We start from the raw sequence: 19,782 nt of genomic DNA on the forward strand, positions 1-19,782 counted from the left end.
AATTGCAAGGGAGACAAGTAAGTGAAGCACATGTGAACATGAAATACGAAGATAGGATATTAGAAATTGTCACAGCTGAGGTGCTATAATTTAGGAGATGCTGATAATTATGATTCTAATGAAATAGCACTTAGAGTTATTTCTCAAACTTTATTCAAGTAGTTTCTTGATAATTTTTACCAACCCACATTAACATTTTAAATACTTGTCCTTAAATATTTTTTTCAACCATGACAAAAATATTTTTTGGATACCTACTTTATTGCAGGTACTATTCTCAGATTCTGAGATCCATCAGTGGAAAACAAAACTCTCTGTACTTTTAGTGCCTACATTGTATGGAAGAAGGCAGATGATATACAAGAAAGATAATAAGTAAGTAAATAGTAGAATATATTATACTGTGATAAGAGTTATGGAAACATACAGAGGGTGAGGGAGGTTAAGAATGTACAGAAAGGGGGGCTGGCAATTTTATTTTATTTTATTATTTTTTTTAAATTAAATTAATTTTTTTTTTTTTTTTTTGCGGTTTGCGGGCCTCTCACTGTTGCGGCCTCTCCCGTTGCGGAGCACAGGCTCTGGACGCGCAGGCGCAGTGGCCACGGCTCACAGGCCCAGCCGCTCCGCGGCACGTGGGACCTTCCCGGACCGGGGCACGAACCCGTGTCTCCTGCATCAGCAGGCGGATTCTCAACCACTGCGCCACCAGGGAAGCCCAAGAATGTAGAGAAAGGGGGGCTGGCAATTTTAAATAAGGAAGTCAGAGTCAGCCTCATTAACACGTGATACTTGGGCAAAGACTTGAAAGAGGTAAAAGAGTAGGTCCTGCAGGTATCTAGGGTAAGAATAGTTCAGGTAAAAGAACGGGGTAGCTCAAAGGTCCTGAGATGCAAGCATGCCAGCTGTGGCTGAGACACAATAGAGAAAGCATCATCCTAAATGCAATGGGTCATGAGGAGAAAAGCAGCTTAGCTGGAAGGAGTAAATGACCAGCAATTGTCTTGGTGAGTAGACAGTTGTAAAGGTCTTTTGGGTTTTGTTTCGATTTCTTTTTCTTTTTTTTTTACTCAGATATGCGGGAAGTCAAGGAGAGTTTTAGCAGAGAGCTGGCATGGTTTGTTTTAAATTTAATGGAATCAGTCTGCTACGTTTGAAAATGGACTATAGAAAGACAAGTGTAGATGCTGGGGGACTTCTTTGAAAATTATTGCAATAACTCAGGCAAGAGGAGATGGTGGCCCTTGAATAGGTAAGTGTTTCCTCTAGCATTATCATTACTCATCTTGAATTTTCCCTTTAGACATAACATCAGCTAGTAGCTATTTTCCCTTTTCTGTATCTTGGAAAAGTGTGGATGTTTTCTGTTCATTCCCATGCACGTTCCCACTTTGGCTGTGGTATACACGTGTATTGACAAGTGAGGTATAGTATGCCTTGGACAGCCTAGAGCATTCTGACTTTACACCACCACTTTTGTTAAAGTTGTGCTTTTATCTTTAAGTTATAGGTTATTGTTGCCTCATCTGTCTGGTCTAGATAAGTGCAGCTGGACATACAGCATACAGAATTATTTCCTTGATTATCAAGATTTCTTCAGATCATCCACTCCGTTTGGAGGATACAGGATACCCAAAAACAAAATTAAAAGGCATGGCATCGCTTCGAAATCCCACTTTATGCCTTAATTTAACTCTCAACCTGAATTATCTTTGCCCTTCCACATTTCTCTTCCGATAGTGACAACACAAGTTAGTGTCTTAAAAGACAATAGTCAACCTCACCAAAAATTTCTATCTTCTTCTCTTAGATTTTAAAATATTTAAGATCCAAAATTTATTCTTCAACACAAAACTACCTGTTATACTACCTCCTCCCCAGGGCCAAATTCATCATCCTTTTTGGGGAGAGGGCAAATAGAGATAGTGTTAATTACACATGGCACATAATTTAAAGGCCAAAGGTTCCTTAATTAACATTTTTTATTAAAATGAAATTCGCATAACAGCCATTTTAAAGTGAAAAATCCAGTGAACGTGATGCAATTTCTGTTCACATATTAATGGATACAAGAAGGCTGTAAATGCCTGTCCAGTCACACGGAAATAAATCCCCATGGGAAATATAAATAGCACCAATGGGAAAGTTTAAAAGAAAATTAAAAAGAGACGAATCCTCCTATGAGGGAACTTAGTTATGTTCCAAGAATACCTTTTTACAGTAATTAATTCCTGAGGAATTGCTGAAAACTGCAAAACAGTAATCAGAAAAAGTAATAAAACATGTTTTGCATTACAAAATGTTAATACCTCAGTCAATAGGACAGGTTACTTTTTTATATTCATTATCAGATCTTTTTGTGATTGATAATATCTGAAAAGGAGAAAGCTTTCTTATAACAGCAGATTCCCTACAATTTCACATTATACAAGATTCTCTTAGTCAGAGATATGGCAGACATATTCTCTCGGCTATTTGAGAAAAAAAGAGATGGAATTGGATGATTTTTTTTATGATGCTTTTGGTCATAAACCTGTTGTTTTCTACCCTCCTTACTATCTTACATATTTCTCTCTGCTCCTCCACGGCGACATCCCCACCGTTATACTGACAGCTTCTTCTCACAAATACTGTATGAAGGCACACTACAAAGTTGGTCGTAAATGACTGACGCATGAATCCATACACAACTGTGAGATGAGTCTTGTTTGGTAACTGTTCTTCTGATTTGAAACCTGTTAAAATAAAATACAATAAGGTAATGGTATAGAACAAACGTAAGGAATGTTGTCCACTGTCTCCACAAAGCTGAAATAAATTGGTAAGGGTATTGGTGAAAAGAGTTTCTGAAGTGTACATATCATTAAAAAAGGAAACTTGAATTTAGATTCTATTTGTTTCCAGTGGTAACAAAATAATCTTCATTACTAAAGCATAAAAATGACTCAAAAAAATTTTAAGAAATACTACTAGTTGCATAAAATTAAATAAAACTGACAAAAAAGAAAAACTATTTAACGTTCTATAGACAGTTCTTTACTTCTCTTTTAACCTTTTACCTAGAAGTATATTTATCAAATGAAGCAACAGTTAAGCGAAAATATTATTGGGTATGTTTAGTGAGTAGACCAAGTTGAAGCGTTCTTGCTAAAAGTTATTTAGAACTAAGTGAAGAATCATTGATATCAAAGCCATTTAAAGGCAGTTCAAACAACCCTATATATTTAAATATTTAAGATCCAAAATTTATTCTTCAACACAAAACTACCTGTTATACTACCTCCTCCCCAGGGCCAAATTCATCATCCTTTTTGGGGAGAGGGCAAATAGAGATAGTGTTAATTACACATGGCACATAATTTAAAGGCCAAAGGTTGTTTAATTAACATTTTTTATTAAAATGAAATTCGCATAACATTAGCCATTTTAAAGTGAAAAATCCAGTGAACGTGATGCAATCCTGAAGTTTGCACTGTATTGCAATATAATGAGAGACGATTATGAGAATTACCATGGGTAAATAGAAGCATGGCTCTGTTCTGTTTGCTCTTTAGTCTCCTAAAGGAGCAGTGTTAATTATTCAGTCAAGCTCAAAGGGCATCGCTGAGCCTCAGTGTAAAAGCTATGGTCTGGTACTTTTCATCCTGTACATCTATCTCTTCTTGGCCCTGGAGTTGGAGGATTGAGAGAATTCTTCTACTGAAATAACTAGACTAAGGACATGAAACAACTTTGATCCAGCCTCAGGAAGAATTCTGACCAGTGATCTTCTCCAAAAAATTTTCTTGACCTCTAAGAGATTTTGGAGTATGTACAGAGTCAGATTAAATTACTGTCACCAATGAGTAGTTACATATCAAAATGTTAATTTGGACCTACTCTTATGACTTTAGAGAGTCCACTATTCATTTTTTAAAACAGAAAAGAAGACACAAGACAAAGGGCTATAGAAAAGTAGGAGATATATTTTGTCAAGATTCTTTGTTAATAAACTCACTGTGCTTTGGCTAGTGGAAGTGAAATAGTTAAGTGGTATTAAAATTAAAATCAAAATGTGATAATACTCAGTTTGTACTATTCATACCCGATGGTGCTTGCCAGAAGCAAATGAAAAGCTTCTCTGTAAACTTCAAATTAATTCTACAAACATTTAAGAGATAATGTTAAGTGCATTATCAAAAAAAAAAAATCAAACATATCGATATGAATAAAAATTAGAAAAAAAAGATAATAGAAACAGATACAAATGAGTATATGACACTGGTATTATCAAGCACAAATATTCAAACAACTATACAGTGTATTCTAGGAGTTAAAACACAATACTGAGAATGTTAGAAGAAAGCTAGGAATTATAAATAGCAACTGGGTAGATTTGAGAAATTGTAAAACTGAAAAATTCATCAAACAAAATTAAAAGCTCAACTGAGGATTTCAATGGCAGTTTAGCTACAGATGAGGAAAAATAAGCACTGCAAGATAGGTGAGAAATAAATACATAGGTTACAGAGAAAAAGGATAAAAATATAGAAAAAAGCAAATGAGCCATATAGGATATTGTGAATGGGTCTGTAATACATTTAACTGGAATTCCAGAAGAAGGGAATAAAGCCAGGAAGGAAGCAACATCTGAAGCATGTGACTGAAAACTTTTCAAAGCTGAAAAAAGCCATCAGATTTAAAACATATATTACTTTCAAATAGCTGACTTTTCAAAAACAACAATAAAAATAGAATACGTTATAGGAATATCTTTGAATGCCTGAAAGAAAAACAACTATAAATTTCTAATTTTATACTCAAAATATTTTTTTAGAAAAGTTGAAATAAAGACAGTTTTAGACAAGCACAGAAAATCTGACCTTAAAACTTCCAACAAGTACCATTTATTGAATTCTGTGAAATAAATGCATTCCAGATGGGAATTTAACAGAAAACCCTGCAGAAGCTGGAAAACAAAGGAACATTTTGGTGCAGGAGTAAATGAAAAATAAAACTGCCAAACAAAAAAGAGTAACATTGAAAAGTGCATTTCTCAATCTTGCCACCAGGTGGAAGGTGGGAGGAAAAAATTATACCCCCCTATGAAGTTGAGCCACAAGCTGCTACTCACACAATTTTTCTGTCTGAACCCATTATAACAGTATACACACACACACACACACACACACACACACACACACACACACAAAACCCCTAGTGGATTGTTTAATTTAAGTAGTCTCAGGTTTGTGGTACTTCTCTTTGGCAGAAACAAATGCTAAACTTTGGCCCATATTTTCCCACATTTTAGTATCTCTAAAATTGACATATGTCTTACAACTGCTGGTCTTTTATAATCATTGTCATCCTGCACTAAAATTGAGCTCTGTCAAAGTTAAAATACACAAAAATAATAGCATGTTAATTGGGGAGGGAGTACACAGAGTAAAGAAATACTCTAATATTTTATATTGCCCAGGAAAAACATGAAAAGGCCAATTAATATTAGACTTTGATGAGTGAAGACTATATGTTGAAGTCTATAGAGTAACTCTAAAATTAGTTAAAAAGTAAATTCTAAATTAACATAAGAAAAGGTGGGGCTTCCTGGTGGTGCAGTGGTTGAGAGTCCGCCTACCAATGCAGGGGACATGGGTTCGATCCCTGGTCCGGGAAGATCCCACCCGTGAGCCATGGCCACTGAGCCTGTGTGTCCAGAGCCTGTGCTCCGCAACGGGAGAGGCCACAACAGTGAGAGGCCCGCGTGCCAAAAAAAAAAAGAAAAGGTGGAACAATAAAAAAAAAAGTTCAAAAAAGAGGAAAGAAAGAAAAGAAAAAGTACATTAAATGAGCCTGAGCCTGCAAGATATAACAATTCTAAACTATATGTGCATAATAATATGGCTTCAACACATCAACAAAAATGTTTACAGAGTTGTGAGTAGAATTACAGTGGAAGATTTTATTATAATTCTCTCAGTATGGGAAGATGAAGCAAATAAAAACCAGAGAACTGCGAAATCCCTGGCGGTCCAGTGGTTAGGACTCAGGATTTTCACTGCTGAGGGCCTGGGTTCAATCCCTGATCGGGGAACTAAGATCCTGCAAGTTGCGCTGCATGGTGTGGCCAAAGAAACAAACAAACGAAACCCAAAAACCAGAGAACTGCAATCACACTGAGTATGTTCTGTGACCACAATGGAATTAAGCTAAAACCTAAAACAGAAGGATAACTATAAACACACAGATATTTCCAAATTAAGAAATACATTTCTAAGTAACTCATTGGCCAAAGAACAACTCAATGAAAATTAGAGAGTATTTTGAACTGAATGAAAATGAAAATACACTAAAATTATAGCCTTAAATGTACATACTTGAGGGGAAAAAAAAAGGATGAACTTCATGAGTCCACACAAGAAGTTAGAGAAAAAGTAGCAAATTCAACCCAAAGAAATTGAATGGAAGGAAATAATAAAGGTGAAAAACAAAATTAATGGGAAAAAAAGAGAGGAAAAAAAGACACAGAGGAAGAAAGAATCAACACAGCCACAAGTTCTTTCTTTGAAAGCTACACCCAATGAGATTGATTTAAAAAAAAAAGAAAGAAAGAAGAAAGCACACACATATGCAAATGCACACACACATATGCAAATGCACATACACACACCAGTAACAGAAATTGAAAAAGGGAATATAACTTCATATTCTGCAGATATTAAAGAGAAAATCAATGGCAACTGCAGTGGGGAAGACTTAACACTTCGTGAGAGTTAATTTCATGGGTCAACTTTACTAGCCACAGCCAGATCAAACATTGTTTTCAAGTGTGTCATTTGAATCAGTGAACTAGACTCAGTAAACTAGACTTCACTCCCCAGTGTGGGCGATCCACTGAGGGCCTAAACAGAACAAAAAGGCAGAAGCAGAAATTTGTTCCTTTCTTCCTGCCTCACTGTGTGAGTGGTGACATCTCATCTCATCTCACCCTCTCCTGCTCTGGCACTGGGTTTTACGCCATTGGCTCCCCTGGTTCTAAGCCCTTCATACTAGGACTGAAGCTCATACACTACATAATTTCCTGGCTATCCAGCTTGCAGACAGCAGATTGTCGAATTTCTCAGTCTTCATAATCATGTGTGAGCTTATTCCTCATAGTAAGTCTCCATATGTAAATTCTTCTTCCTTGTGTGTATATTAGCGCGTACACATACAATGAGGAAAAATTTATAATCGTGCAAATGTGCGTATGTCTAAAAGAGCTTTATAAAATGTGAAATATGGTTGCTTTTAAAATTAATAATAGCATGTATCACACATTTACTATGTGCAAGATGCTGTGCTAAGGGATTTTACTTTTATCTCAAAATCCTAAGAGGTACGTACTATTTGTATTCTCATTTACAGATGCAGAAAGAGGGGTGCAGTTAGATTAAGGAATTCATCCAGTTTCACACAATGAGTGGGCCAGTCATTGACTCAAGCTGAGAACTGACTTCAAAGCACTGCTCTTAAGCACAGTTTTACACTGAGTCACAGTGATTGCTCCTTCCTGGGCAGCTTCAAACACATGACCTCCTAGTAAGAAAGCTGAGGGAGTACTTGTGTTGACAGCTCGAGATGGCCATTCAGCTCTTTGTGACTCTTAAGTCCTCCTCTACCCTCTTGTTTTCTTTTTTTTTTCCTGGCTTACCCTTTCTCTCTCCCCATCACTATGTATCTTTTTCACTCTCTTTCTTATTATGGCCAACAGATCAGATTCCTTTTTTTTTTTTTGCGGTTCACGGGGCTCTCACCGTTGTGACCTCTCCCGTCGCAGAGCACAGGCTCCGGACGCGCAGGCCCAGCGGCCACGGCTCACGGGCCCAGCCGCTCCGCGGCACGTGGGATCTTCCCGGACCGGGGCACGAACCCGCGTCCCCCGCATCGGCAGGCGGACTCCCAACCACTGCGCCACCAGGGAAGCCCCAACAGATCAGATTCTTAACTGCCTGACATGCTCTCACCTCTCTGAGGAAGAGTAGGAAGCTTTGTCTCTCCAGATACTTACAAGTTAGACAACCACGTGGAACCGTCGTCCCAGCGCCATGGTTCTTCAGTCTGACGGTGAGAAAGCCCTATCCAGAATGAACGGTCAGGTTGGGAAGACACTTGCCTGGATATAAATTCCTGTAAGGAAACATAAATACGAATACAAGTCAAGGAGAGAGAGAGAGTGTGATAAACAGAGATGTTAGAGATAAAGAGAAGATACAGAAACAGACTCTTGGAGATTTTGAGAAACAGAGATTGAGTCACCTTGGTGGAGGGTGCACACATATACTGGCATCAGCCTAGACAGAAGTGCCAATTCTTGAACGCCATTGAGTGTCTCAAAAGTCATATTTCATCTCTTCAGAGTCGTTATTGTTTACTTTTCCAATAAAGAATAGATCCTTAATGTCAACATTGCACTGCCTTCATTCAACCTACCTGACAAAATCCAAGGGTAACAAAATATCCTAGGCAATGTTCCTGGATGACAGGCCACTATCTTCTCCACAATTTTTATAGAAAATATAAATTTACATGACCTTTGTCAAGAAATGCTTCTCAGAGTTAGATGACAATTTTAAAGTAGTTTAGTCCCACTGCATGAGTTATGCATAAGTAACCTGGGGGTTAAAGATCATATCTGAATTGTTGACAAATATAGCACAACATAGCGGCAATTACAGGAAGGTCTAAAAGTCAGACAGACTTCCAGTCCTATGCTCTTTTTTTAATCGTACATCTACTCCCATTAATTTTTATGTGAACTATAACTGTTGGGTAAGACAGAATAGAAACAAAAAAATTGAGAGTAGTAAAAGGAAGTATAGAAGTTATAGATTGTTTAGATTTGTAGTATAGAATGTTTCCTGACTATTAACCCCTTCTCATAGCTCATCTGAGTTCTATCCTTCATTCAAGATGCATTGTAAGTTGCACATTTTCTGTGAAATTTTTATGTCAGTGGGGATCTCTCTCTGAAGTTCTATGGCATTTGTTGCCAGTACGAGATATTTTACTTTTAATACCTGAGTTGTTTCTATTTTCTTACAAATTATTTGAGCAGTGCTAAAACAAGACTACTTTTTAAAACTCTTTGCTTTTCCTAGTATCTTGCAAGGAGTAAATGATTTTTAAATGTATATTATCGTAGCTGACGTTTTTCTTGATAATTATGATAACAAGGGGAAGATTTTTCTATTTCACTCCATCACATTTACAACCTGAAATCCAAACCCACAAAAATGAGTAGTGGCCTTACTATTATAGTCAACTTGGAGTTGCGCCTAAAGGATTTATTTTAAAGTAAAATGTGTTCATATTTTACTTAATTAATTAAAAAGAGAGGTGTATATTATGCACTTTACTCACTTAATGTATTCTATTATTATAATTATGGAGAATATGTAAAACGACTCTCTTTTAGGGAAAATCATCATTACCTGGAACCTACCTCTATTTTTCTGTTCAACAGAGACCACAGGTAATTATAACTGAAATCTACACTTACCAACTCTTTTAAGCTGTCTATCTTCAGGAGATTAGAGCCCAGTTGAAAGCACCGTCTTTTACTTGTATCCCAGGAATCTAATGATGTGCTAAATAGATAACAGCTATTCTGATGTGTGATCCAGTTAGGGGGACAAGAGCTAGAAAGAACACCTGGAAATAAAAGATAAATACAATGAGATTCATCCTATACCAATTCCCTCTTTCAGTGCAAGTACCATTCATCCTAAGGACACTTAATAAATAATCAATGAATTACCATTAATAGATTTCATTTTCAATTCAAACTATATGGATACAACCTTACAGAAGAGGCTACATTAAAACCCCGTATTCATTTACAATTAAAAAATGAATTGAGTGGCTATAAACAGTGTTTTAGACAGTGAACCCTCCTTTCCTTCTTGACTTGTCTTCCATTCCTTCAAAGTCCGACCAGAACTCCTTTTCTCCATGGTAACTAATAAATCAGTTCAAAATCAATCACTGAGATATACAGTAATTTCATGTTAACTTATTTTACAAGTGTGAGATCCATTTCAGAATGCAATTTTCCAAATAAGAAAAGTATAAGAGCAATCATTCACATTATAGAGTAATGTGATACAAATAGTGAGGAGGTATGTGTCCAGAGATGGAAAATTGAAGTCAAAATATTGTCATAGTCAATAATGATGCAATTAGAAATTGAAGTTTAGTGTATATAAGATTGTAATTAAATAAATGAACTTGCATGATTAAAGAAAAACAAATTTAATCAGAGTTTTCAGAAACATATCTATTAGGTTTATTTCTTTTGGAAATGTTTAATTCTTAGCAACACTTTCCCTTTTTTCCTTTTTCTATCTGTTTTTCTTTTCTTTTTTTTTTTTTTTTTTGTGGTATTCGGGCCTCTCACTGTTGTGGCCTCTCCCGTTGCGGAGCACAGGCTCCGGACGCGCAGGCCCAGCGGCCACGGCTCACGGGCCCAGCCGCTCCGCGGCACGTGGGATCCTCCCGGACCGGGGCACGAACCCGCGTACCCTGCATCGTCAGGCAGACTCCCAACCACTGCACCACCAGGGAAGCCCTGTTTTTCTTTTCTGATGTCCTATTTCCTATTTTAACTATATCATTTAAAAATGTCAATTCCCTAAGGGATGAGAACACTTTTTGTTCCTTCACGTCAAATTATACAATCTCCTATAAGCCTAAATACATAGCCTGTGATAAATTAGTTACTGATTTTTAAAAAATCCAACTAAGTTGGAGATTCAACTAAGTTCATAAAGTATTTATGATATCACTTTATATATGACGGGGGATGTATTTTACTGAGACAATACTGCTGTGGACTTTCCTTGGATGCAAAATCACTGCACGTAAAAGTACTTTCTTCTCCCCTTGCTCCAAACCTTAGCACCAATAATTAACCCTTCTGAATCAAGGACTTTATGAATTTTTAAATTCTGCCTTACCTGTGGTCGTGAGAGCCTTGGTAGGAGCCACATTCTCTTCTAAAGATGATTGTGTGCGTTGACTGTGGTTCTCTTTATTTCTTGATTGAAAGCTGTTATTCTTCAACAGGTTGTTCCCTGAACTGGGTCTCCAGATAGCTTCATATACCAACAACAATAGTAATTATAGAAGAAAAAGTCATTTTGCTATGTTTGAGAATTAAAATCCCCAAACCCATATTTTTGTTGGAATGTAAAGGGCTATGATTAGTGATAGATAATACATTGCTGATGGAGAGGTAAAGTTAGATGATAGATAGATAGATAGATAGATAGATAGATAGATAGATAGAATAGATGATAGATTAAATATATAGAAAAAAGAAATAACTTCCATGAAGAAGGTTTAATACAAAAGAGAAAAATGAAGCAAATGGAATACAGTCAATTGGTACCATGATAGATTTGAAAGAGTAGTAAATCTTCTATCTTTCTTCTATTATTTAAAAATGAAAGTTCCTTGAGAACCTTCCTGGTGCCTCTAACATAGAATGTACTCAACAAGCACTTGCCTATTTAAGAAATCTTTCATACAGCCTCTTTGAAGGTACAATAATACTTTATTCAATTTTGTATGCTTGAGCAATAAAATCTACAGAAATTTATTCATCCGTCACAAAATAGTTAGTATTTGATAAGTGCCTCAGGTATTTCCTGATATTTTCCAAAGGAGTTTAGATTAAAGATCAGGTATAAAACAATTTCCTTAACTCATGAGACATAAAAAATAGCTTATAGTCTCTTTAGAGAATTTATTTCGTTAGGAAGATAAGCACCAATTGTACTTCCTTCTTTAACTCCGCTGGTTTGCTTTCATTAATTTATCCTAGGAATTCCATAGCTTTGAAACCAGCTATTCAAGGAGGGCATGCAGTTAAAGTATGAGTTTTTAAGACAGATCACCCAAATTTCTAATCATGGTCCTACCAATAACTAGTTTATGACCCTAGAAATAAAATGAGAATAGCGCCAATTCAATAGGGTCAATATACAGATTCAATTAGATTATGTTACGCTCTTAAAAGAGTGCCTGGAACAGTATAAATGCTTATTAAATGTCTGTTGTTAATCTCTCCCACCAATACTCACCCATGGTACACAGGACCACAGTTATCACCAGCATTACCAAGCATAAAATTCCCAAAGTCACAGCAATGGGACGCCAACGAGGGGATGTAGCACAAAATCCTGAGGCGCCACAGGGAGCAGAAATTGAAAAAAGAAATTGGATGATGGATCGCAGAGCACTTCAATTCTACAGTTCATCAAAATCTGATATCCAGATAAGCTGCTCATCTAGGGTTAGTCTGAATTTTTCTCCACCTCTTAGCATACCTCTTCAGGTTCTGAAACTTGATAACTATGCACTCCTAATTTCACCTCCACATTGATGTCTATAGTTCTTGACACTACCAGGATTCAAGAAATCCTACCTGTTCTTAGAAGAGATAGCTTAATGTAGCAGAAATAATTCTGGTTACTAAGGGTAGTCTTCCCCTTTCACTTATTTCTTGCACATCCTTGGGCAAATTACTTCCTGTTTTTCCATTTCTCTTTGTGAAAAATTAGGTTAATAATACATCAAAGGATTATTGTGGGCATTAAGTTAACATATGTAAAAGTACCTAGTTTAGGGACTACTAACACATTATAGGTAACACAATTTGTCCACACACATCTATAAACACACACATGCCTCCTTACCTCTTGCATCATGTAGTTTTTCCACTCTTCCCCATCAGGTTGCCCAAGAAAAGAATTGCGTAAGTGACAAGAGGAAAATAATTGTGCAATGGGAATGAACAGAAAGCAGAAGAGAGTAAATTCTGCCATCAAAAGCTGTGAATAATCTCTTGATAACAGGAAACTCGCTTTATATTAATATCACCACTTAAAAACTGAGAATAAACAATAAGAGCATTTCAGAGAATTGTCAAATAGGGGAATCATAGAGGAGATTAAATTGCTCATTCAGTGAAGAGAGAAATCTTTTAATGCCCTTCTCCAGATTTCACCTCTTTTACGTTATGTCTAAGACTCATGTCCTGATAATGGGATCTTTTTGTCTAATACATATATATTTCTTCACTGGTATACAAAGAACTCCCCTTTGTTTAAAAAAAAACTTCCAAATCAATCTCATTACCACACACACACACACACACACACACACACACACAAAAAAAAAAAAAAAACAGACTCAGGATTCTAAACCCTATGACTTCTGACTTCCCTTTGGCCTTTTCCATAAAACCACAAGTTGTTTCTTCCATCTTTTCATTCTTCTCATTCTAATCTCCAATATCCTGATGTTGTTCATCTACACTTCTTTGTTTCCTTGACCTCCATTCTGCAATTTACTCTTTTCTGTCAAATAAACCAGTCACTCCTATTGAAATTCTTTCAGCTTTGCATTTCATCACACTTATTACCAACTCCTTATTTTTGAAGTGTCTGACCCTATAGAACAGAGAAATTGTTACAATAATAATAAATTATTTATTATAATAATTATATATTATATATAATTATATTATAAATTATAATAATTTATAAATAATTATTTATTATTTATTTATAATAAGAAATTATTATAATTTATTTAATAAATTATTGTTATAATATAATAAATTATTATTATTATTATCATCATCATCATTAACTTAAACACAGTTGGCCCTTGAACAACATAGGGATTAGGGGCACTGCCCCTCTCCGAAGTCAAAAATCTCCATATAACTTAGAGTTGGCCCTCTGTATCTCAGTTCTTCTATATCCACAGTTTGGAATCCATGGATTCAACCAACAGCAGATCGTGTAGTACTGTAGTATTTACTTTTGAAAAACATCCATGTATAAGTGGACCTGTGCCGTTCAAACCCGTGTTGTTCAAGGGTCAACTGTACTAATGATTAGTCACTGAATGGTTACCAAAAGTCTTAGTGCACATTCAAATTATCTTCAGTGACTTCTGAAAACCTTTTACAATATATTAATAAAAGCCCAACAAGTCGCAAGTCTCTCCAATTTTTTCCACTTCCAGTTTTAGTTGATGAGAATGTAAATGTTGAAGTCAGAAAGAAAAAAATATACCTTTCTCTGAGACCACAGATTTCCTGATGATATTGCAAGAGGTGAAGTCTAATTGAGTATATCCATCTTCATCCAAATTTTCTACGGAAGAATGGTATTCCATTGTTCTATTGAGTTCCTGAGTTGCCTCAGCGGCTGAGAGCTCTTCCTTCTCCTCTCCGAAAACAACTGCCTGTGGACAGAAGAGGAACTATGAGTCAAGTCATGTGGGGGAGGCATTTACTAGGCTTTAACAAGTTGAGCTTAAGCAGTCCAACCAGATACCCAAAAGCAGGAAATGAAAAATATGCTCTGGTAATTTCCCATTGGTACCTTTAGATCTTGCTTCTGAGACTGATGATTCTTAAGAAAATTGTAAGGTAGCACAATAGATAGATCTTTGTTTCAGATCAAACATAAGAAAAATGAAACCATTAATGTCTTATGCTGCTTTCATTATTCTCACAACCGAACTGGACATCATTAATTGCCTTGGCCTATGTAAACTTAAAACAATTTTGGTCCCTTGAGTTCACCAATGCTTTGCTACAACTGTTCATTCATTCATTTATTCATGTACTGCTCTTTCAGTAAACATGTATCAAATGCCGATCTTTTCAATTGACAGGAGGTGGGGATAAAAGGATAAATGATACCTGTGAAGAAGCTCATTGAGTAAAGGAGGAAACCCACAGATAGGTTCATGAAGGATACCATAACGAGGTACATTGTCGTAACAACAGAGAGAGGAAACAAATCTCTTTGGGGCTTGTCAGAGATTTATAATACAAAGTAGAAAATTATTTATTCAACAATGACTTATGAGCTAAGTACTATCCATTGCACATGTTTTCTCATACAATCTCAGTTTTCCAACAAGTCTATGAGATAGGCACTCTTAGTCCTATTTTCTTTTTTAAATATAGTTGATTTAGAATGTTGTGTTAGTTTCTGGTGTACAGCAAAGTGATTCAGATATATATTTTTCATATTCTTTTCCTTATGGTTTATTACAAGATACTGAATACAGTTCCCTGTGCTAGACTGTAGGACCTTGTTGTTTAGTCCTATTTTCAAATGACAAAACTGAGACATAGAAATTTTACTCCCTTGCTCAGTTTTAAGAAACTAATAAAAATATTGAAGCAAGGAATCAAACCAAAGTCCACTCTTACTGCAAAACTCATGATCTTTTCTGTTATGCTACCCTGCCCCCTTCACCATTCTGTACACTTATTTTGCAAGTAACAGCTTATGGAGAATTCTGGAACTGAAATACTATTTTAAATGCTTAATGTTTCCTCTTTGCCAGTTTCCACAGTAATACCCAAGTTAATGAGGTATGGGAAAACATTTATCATTGCTAGAAACTAGAGAGGTACCCATCTGTTCACAAGACTTCAAAGCAAGCAGAATGGAAGAGACAACTGGCTGTTGTCAAATATAAAACCACTCATTAAATGTAAATTGATACAGTCTCTATGGAGAACAGTATGGAGGTTCCTTACAAAACTGAAAAGAGAACTACCATATCACCCAGCAATGCCACTACTGGGCATATACCCTGAGAAAACCATAAATCAAAAAGAGTCATGTACCACAATGTTCACTGCAGCACTAGTTACAATGGCCAGGACATGGAAACCACCTAAATGTCCATCGACAGATGAATGGATAAAGAAAATGTGGCACATATATACAATGGAATATTACTCAGCCATAAAAAGAAATGAAATTGAGTTATTTGTAGTGAGATGGATGGACCTAGAGTCTGTCCTACAGAGTGAAGTTAAGTCAGAAAGAGAAAAACAAATACTGTATGCTAATACATATATATGGAATCTTAAAATAAAAAAGGGTTCTGAAGAAACTAGGGGCAGGATAGGAATAAAGATGCAGACATAGAGAATGGACTTGAGGATACGGGGAGGGGGAAGGGTAAGCTGGGACAAAGTGAGAGAGTGGCATGGACATATATACACTACCAAATGTAAAATAGCTAGCTAGTGGGAAGCAGCTGCATAGCACAGGGAGATCAGCTCTGTGCTTTGTGACCTCCTAGAGGGGTGGGATAGGGAGGGTGGGAGGGAGGGAGAGGCAAGAGGGAAGATATATGGGGACATATGTATACATATAGCTGATTCACTTTGTTATACAGCAGAAACTAACACACCATTGTAAAGCAACTATACTCCAATAAAGATGTTAAAAAAATTTAAAAAGCGGTGAGGACAGATTTCCTTCAGTAATATGATTACAACAGAGAAGAGGACCCAGCATAAACTGAACTCAACTTCACCGAAACGAAAGACTAGCGACTTTTTAAAGACTGGGCTGTGGTAAGGGAAAGGCACTGAGTGGTATTAAGAGGGTTAAGCCATGTGACTAGACCATGTAGATTTGTTCACTGGTGCTTCTCCGGAAGAAAAACAAGCTTCTTCATCCTTTGGAAGGAGACAGAGCTGCGTATTGAAGCGAGCTTGTGCCCCACTGAAGCTAGGGTCCTGCCCTCCCATGGGGACTGGGAGAGGGCAGGTTATCTCCCTAACTAATTCCCGGAGTGTTTGCTTTCAGAGATGGCTCTCAGGACCCTGAGGAAAGTTTTAGGTGGTAGCTTTACACCTCAAAGGGCAGAGAGAGGATTTTATTTTTTTAAATTTTATTTAATTTTATTTTTGTGTGTATGTGGTTTTTTTTAACATCTTTATTGGAGTATAATTGCTTTACAGTGATGTGTTAGTTTCTGCTCTATAACAAAGTCAATCAGTTATACGTATACATATGTCCCCATATATCTTCCCTCTTGTGTCTCCCTCCCTCCCAACCTCCCTATCCCACCCCTCTAGGTGGTCCCAAAGCACCGAGCTGATCTCCCCGTACGATGCAGCTACTTCCCACTAGCTATCGGCTTTACATTTGGTAGTGTATATATATGTCCATGCCACTCTATCACGAACAATCAGTAAATTCTCCTGGCAGCAATGAATTTTCTCAGGCAGGCATTTTAAAGGGATCTGGGATCATTCCAGGACACAGCCTTAAACTAGTAGAAGCCATGTTAGAGTTTGTCAAAAGTCTTAGTGCAAAGGTTTGGATGGAGTCGTTCTGTTCCAAGAGTTCTACAGTTCTCATTAATACATATCAAAATGGAAGAGAGGTCAATGGAAAAAAAATAAAATTCACCCTCTTACCTAGCCTGACACAAAAGTTTAACTAACTTTTCACAGACACAAAATAGTGGTGTGGATCTAATCTCGACCTCCATCAGACATCCAGTTAGATAATGCAGCCCTTGGGAAAGCAGAGGAGAGCTGCAAAGCAAGGGTTCTTTTTCTCAGAGTGAATAAATTGGCTTAAGAAATAAAGGTCAGTCAACTAAGTAGAACTAGAGAACAGGAATGAGGGGAGCACCTTCTAGGCAGCAATAAAAAGCTTTTTACTATTGATTCAGACCCCCCACGCACAGTGGGAGAATCTTTATGTAATAACTTTATTTTCTTTGACTGCCGTCCTCTATTTAATCACAATCCTAGAAAAACAACTGACTCTCTTAAGTTGTCAACGAAAATTTTCAGTGAATGTAAACTTTAGCCTTCTCTTTTGTCCAGGACTAAAACAATTAAACAGTGATTACACAAGTTATTGACAAACTAGGAAAAATAATCCCTCAGCATTTTAAAAGGCAGGAGGGGGAATTCCCTGGTGGTCCAGTGGTTAGGACTCAGCACTTTCACTGCAGGAGCTGGGTTCGATCCCTGGTCGGAGAACTAAGATCCCGCAAGCAAGCCTCGAGGTGCAGCAAATTAAAAAAAAAAAAAAAAAAAAAAAAGACGTTAGGAGTGGGTTGGGAAAGACAGTTTGCATATTCTGAGTAAAAATACCCCTGGTTAAACAGTAACGTAAGAAACGGGTGAAAAACAAACCAATCTAACCAACCAAACAACAAACAAAACCGAGCAAATAACAATTAACTAATTCACATTCTCAGTGAGATTTAATGAAAAATTGCATTTATACAGCAAGTTTTTTCTTCAAAGAAAAATGAGAAATCTGAGAAAAGTTCTTAGAAGTGAAAACATATTTTAAAACTTTGGGCAGCAAAAGCTATTTTCAGGGAATATTTTATCACTGACATTGTTAGTATTGCTGGTACATGGTGATTATAAAAAGCAAACTGACTTCTAGTAAAAATTATTATTTTAATTCTCTACAGACAATTCACCACCCCCTTATTGCCAGCTGAACACTCATTGGTTTTATCTTCTCTGTCCTATAAGCATCTAAATAATCGGATGCCTATCTTTCTTTTCTTATATATATATAAATTTATTTATTTTATTTTTGGCTGTGGTCTTAATTGCTGCGTGCGGGCTTTCTCTAGTTGCGGTGAACGGGGGCTACTCTTCGTCACTCTTCGTTGCGGTGTGCAGGCTTCTCATTGCGGTGGTTTCTCTTCCTGCAGAGCACAGGCTCTAGGCATGCAGGCTTCAGTAGTTGTGGCACGAGGGCTTAGCTGCTCTGTGGCACGTGGGAACTTCCCGTACCAGGGCTCGAACCCGTGTCCCTTGCATTGGCAGGCGGATTCTTAACCACTGCGCCACCAAGGAAGTGGTGATGCCTATCTTTCTAACTTAATTTCCTAGTCACCTCTCCTTCACTATCCATGGTCTTGAAACACTGACCTTCTTTTATTTTTTTTAAATTTAAGTATAGTTGATTTACAATATTGTATTAGTTTCAGGTGTACAGCAAAATGATTTGAATATATTTATACATATACATATGTGTATATTTATATGTCTATATTCATATTTTTGTGTTCTCAATAGTGGCTTGCCTTTAATTTTTTTAATTAATTAATTTTTTATAGTATAGTCCTTACTGGCTATCTATTTTAAATATTGCAGTGTATACACGTCAATCCCAAACTCCCAATCTATCCCTCCCCACTACCCTTCCCTGCTAGTAACCATAAGTTCATTCTCTGTTTCTGTTTTGTAAATAAGTTCATTTATACCATTTTTTTTAGATTCCACATATAAGCGATGTCATATGATATTTGTCTTTTTCTGTCTGACTTATTTCACTTAGTATGATAATTTTCAGGTCCATCCATGTTGCTGCAAATGGCATTATTTCATTTTTTAATGACTGAATAATATTCCATTATATATATATATATATATATATATATATATATATATATATATATATATATACCACATCTTCTTTATCCATTCATCTGTTGATGGACATTTGGGTCGTTTCCATGTCTTGGCTATTGTAAAGAGTGCTGCAATGAACATTGGGGTACATGTATCCTTTCGAAACACGTTTTTTCTCTGAATAAATGCCCAGGAGTGGGATTTCTGGATCATATAATAGCTCTATTTTTAGTTTTTTAAGGAACCTCCATGCAGTTCTCTATAGTGTCTGTACCAATTTACATTCCCACCAACAGTGCAAGAGGGTTCCCTTTTCTCCACACCCTCTGCAGCATTTATTGTTTGTAGATCTTTTGATGATGCCCATTCTGACTGGTGTGAGGTGATATCTCATTGTAGTTTTGATTTGCATTTCTCTAATAATCAGTGATGTTGATCATTTTTCATGTACCTCTTGGCCACCTGTATGTCTTCTGTGGAGAAATATTTAAGTCTTCTGTCCCTTTTTTGATTGGGTTGTTTGTTTT

At 36.6% G+C, this 19,782-nt stretch overlaps 1 protein-coding gene across 2 annotated transcripts; it reads right to left on the minus strand.

The window, feature by feature from the left end:
- Positions 1 to 528: 528 nt before the first annotated feature.
- On the minus strand, positions 529 to 14,341 carry LOC131767411 (C-type lectin domain family 7 member A-like). Of its 2 annotated transcripts, XM_059082696.2 has the most exons (6): positions 14,112 to 14,341; positions 12,108 to 12,206; positions 10,980 to 11,117; positions 9,524 to 9,675; positions 8,033 to 8,151; positions 529 to 2,735 (listed from the first exon to the last, which is right to left on the minus strand). In XM_059082696.2, the coding sequence occupies exons 1-6, from the start codon at positions 14,212 to 14,214 to the stop codon at positions 2,603 to 2,605; spliced, it is 744 nt and encodes a 247-aa protein (XP_058938679.1). In that variant the 5' UTR covers positions 14,215 to 14,341; the 3' UTR covers positions 529 to 2,602. The 2 variants fall into 2 exon arrangements, with proteins under 2 accessions (XP_058938679.1, XP_058938680.1); XM_059082697.2 differs by lacking the exon at positions 8,033 to 8,151 and having other exon boundaries at positions 2,563 to 2,735; positions 14,112 to 14,278.
- Between the last annotated feature and the right edge of the window lie 5,441 nt (positions 14,342 to 19,782).

This window comes from Kogia breviceps, chromosome 12, assembly GCF_026419965.1.
Source record: "Kogia breviceps isolate mKogBre1 chromosome 12, mKogBre1 haplotype 1, whole genome shotgun sequence".
NCBI classification, from domain to species: domain Eukaryota; kingdom Metazoa; phylum Chordata; class Mammalia; order Artiodactyla; family Physeteridae; genus Kogia; species Kogia breviceps.

Excerpts from the sequence above, each read along its gene's own strand:
- LOC131767411 (XM_059082696.2), bottom strand. The coding sequence starts at position 14,214 with ATGGAATACCATTCTTCCGTAGAAAATTTGGATGAAGATGGATATACT. Across the intron at positions 8,152-9,523 it reads TAGACAGCTTAAAAGAGTTG|GAATTTATATCCAGGCAAGT; the intron begins GTAAGTGTAGAT and ends GTTTCCTTACAG. Across the intron at positions 2,736-8,032 it reads TCCACGTGGTTGTCTAACTT|GTTTCAAATCAGAAGAACAG; the intron begins GTAAGTATCTGG and ends TTATTTTAACAG.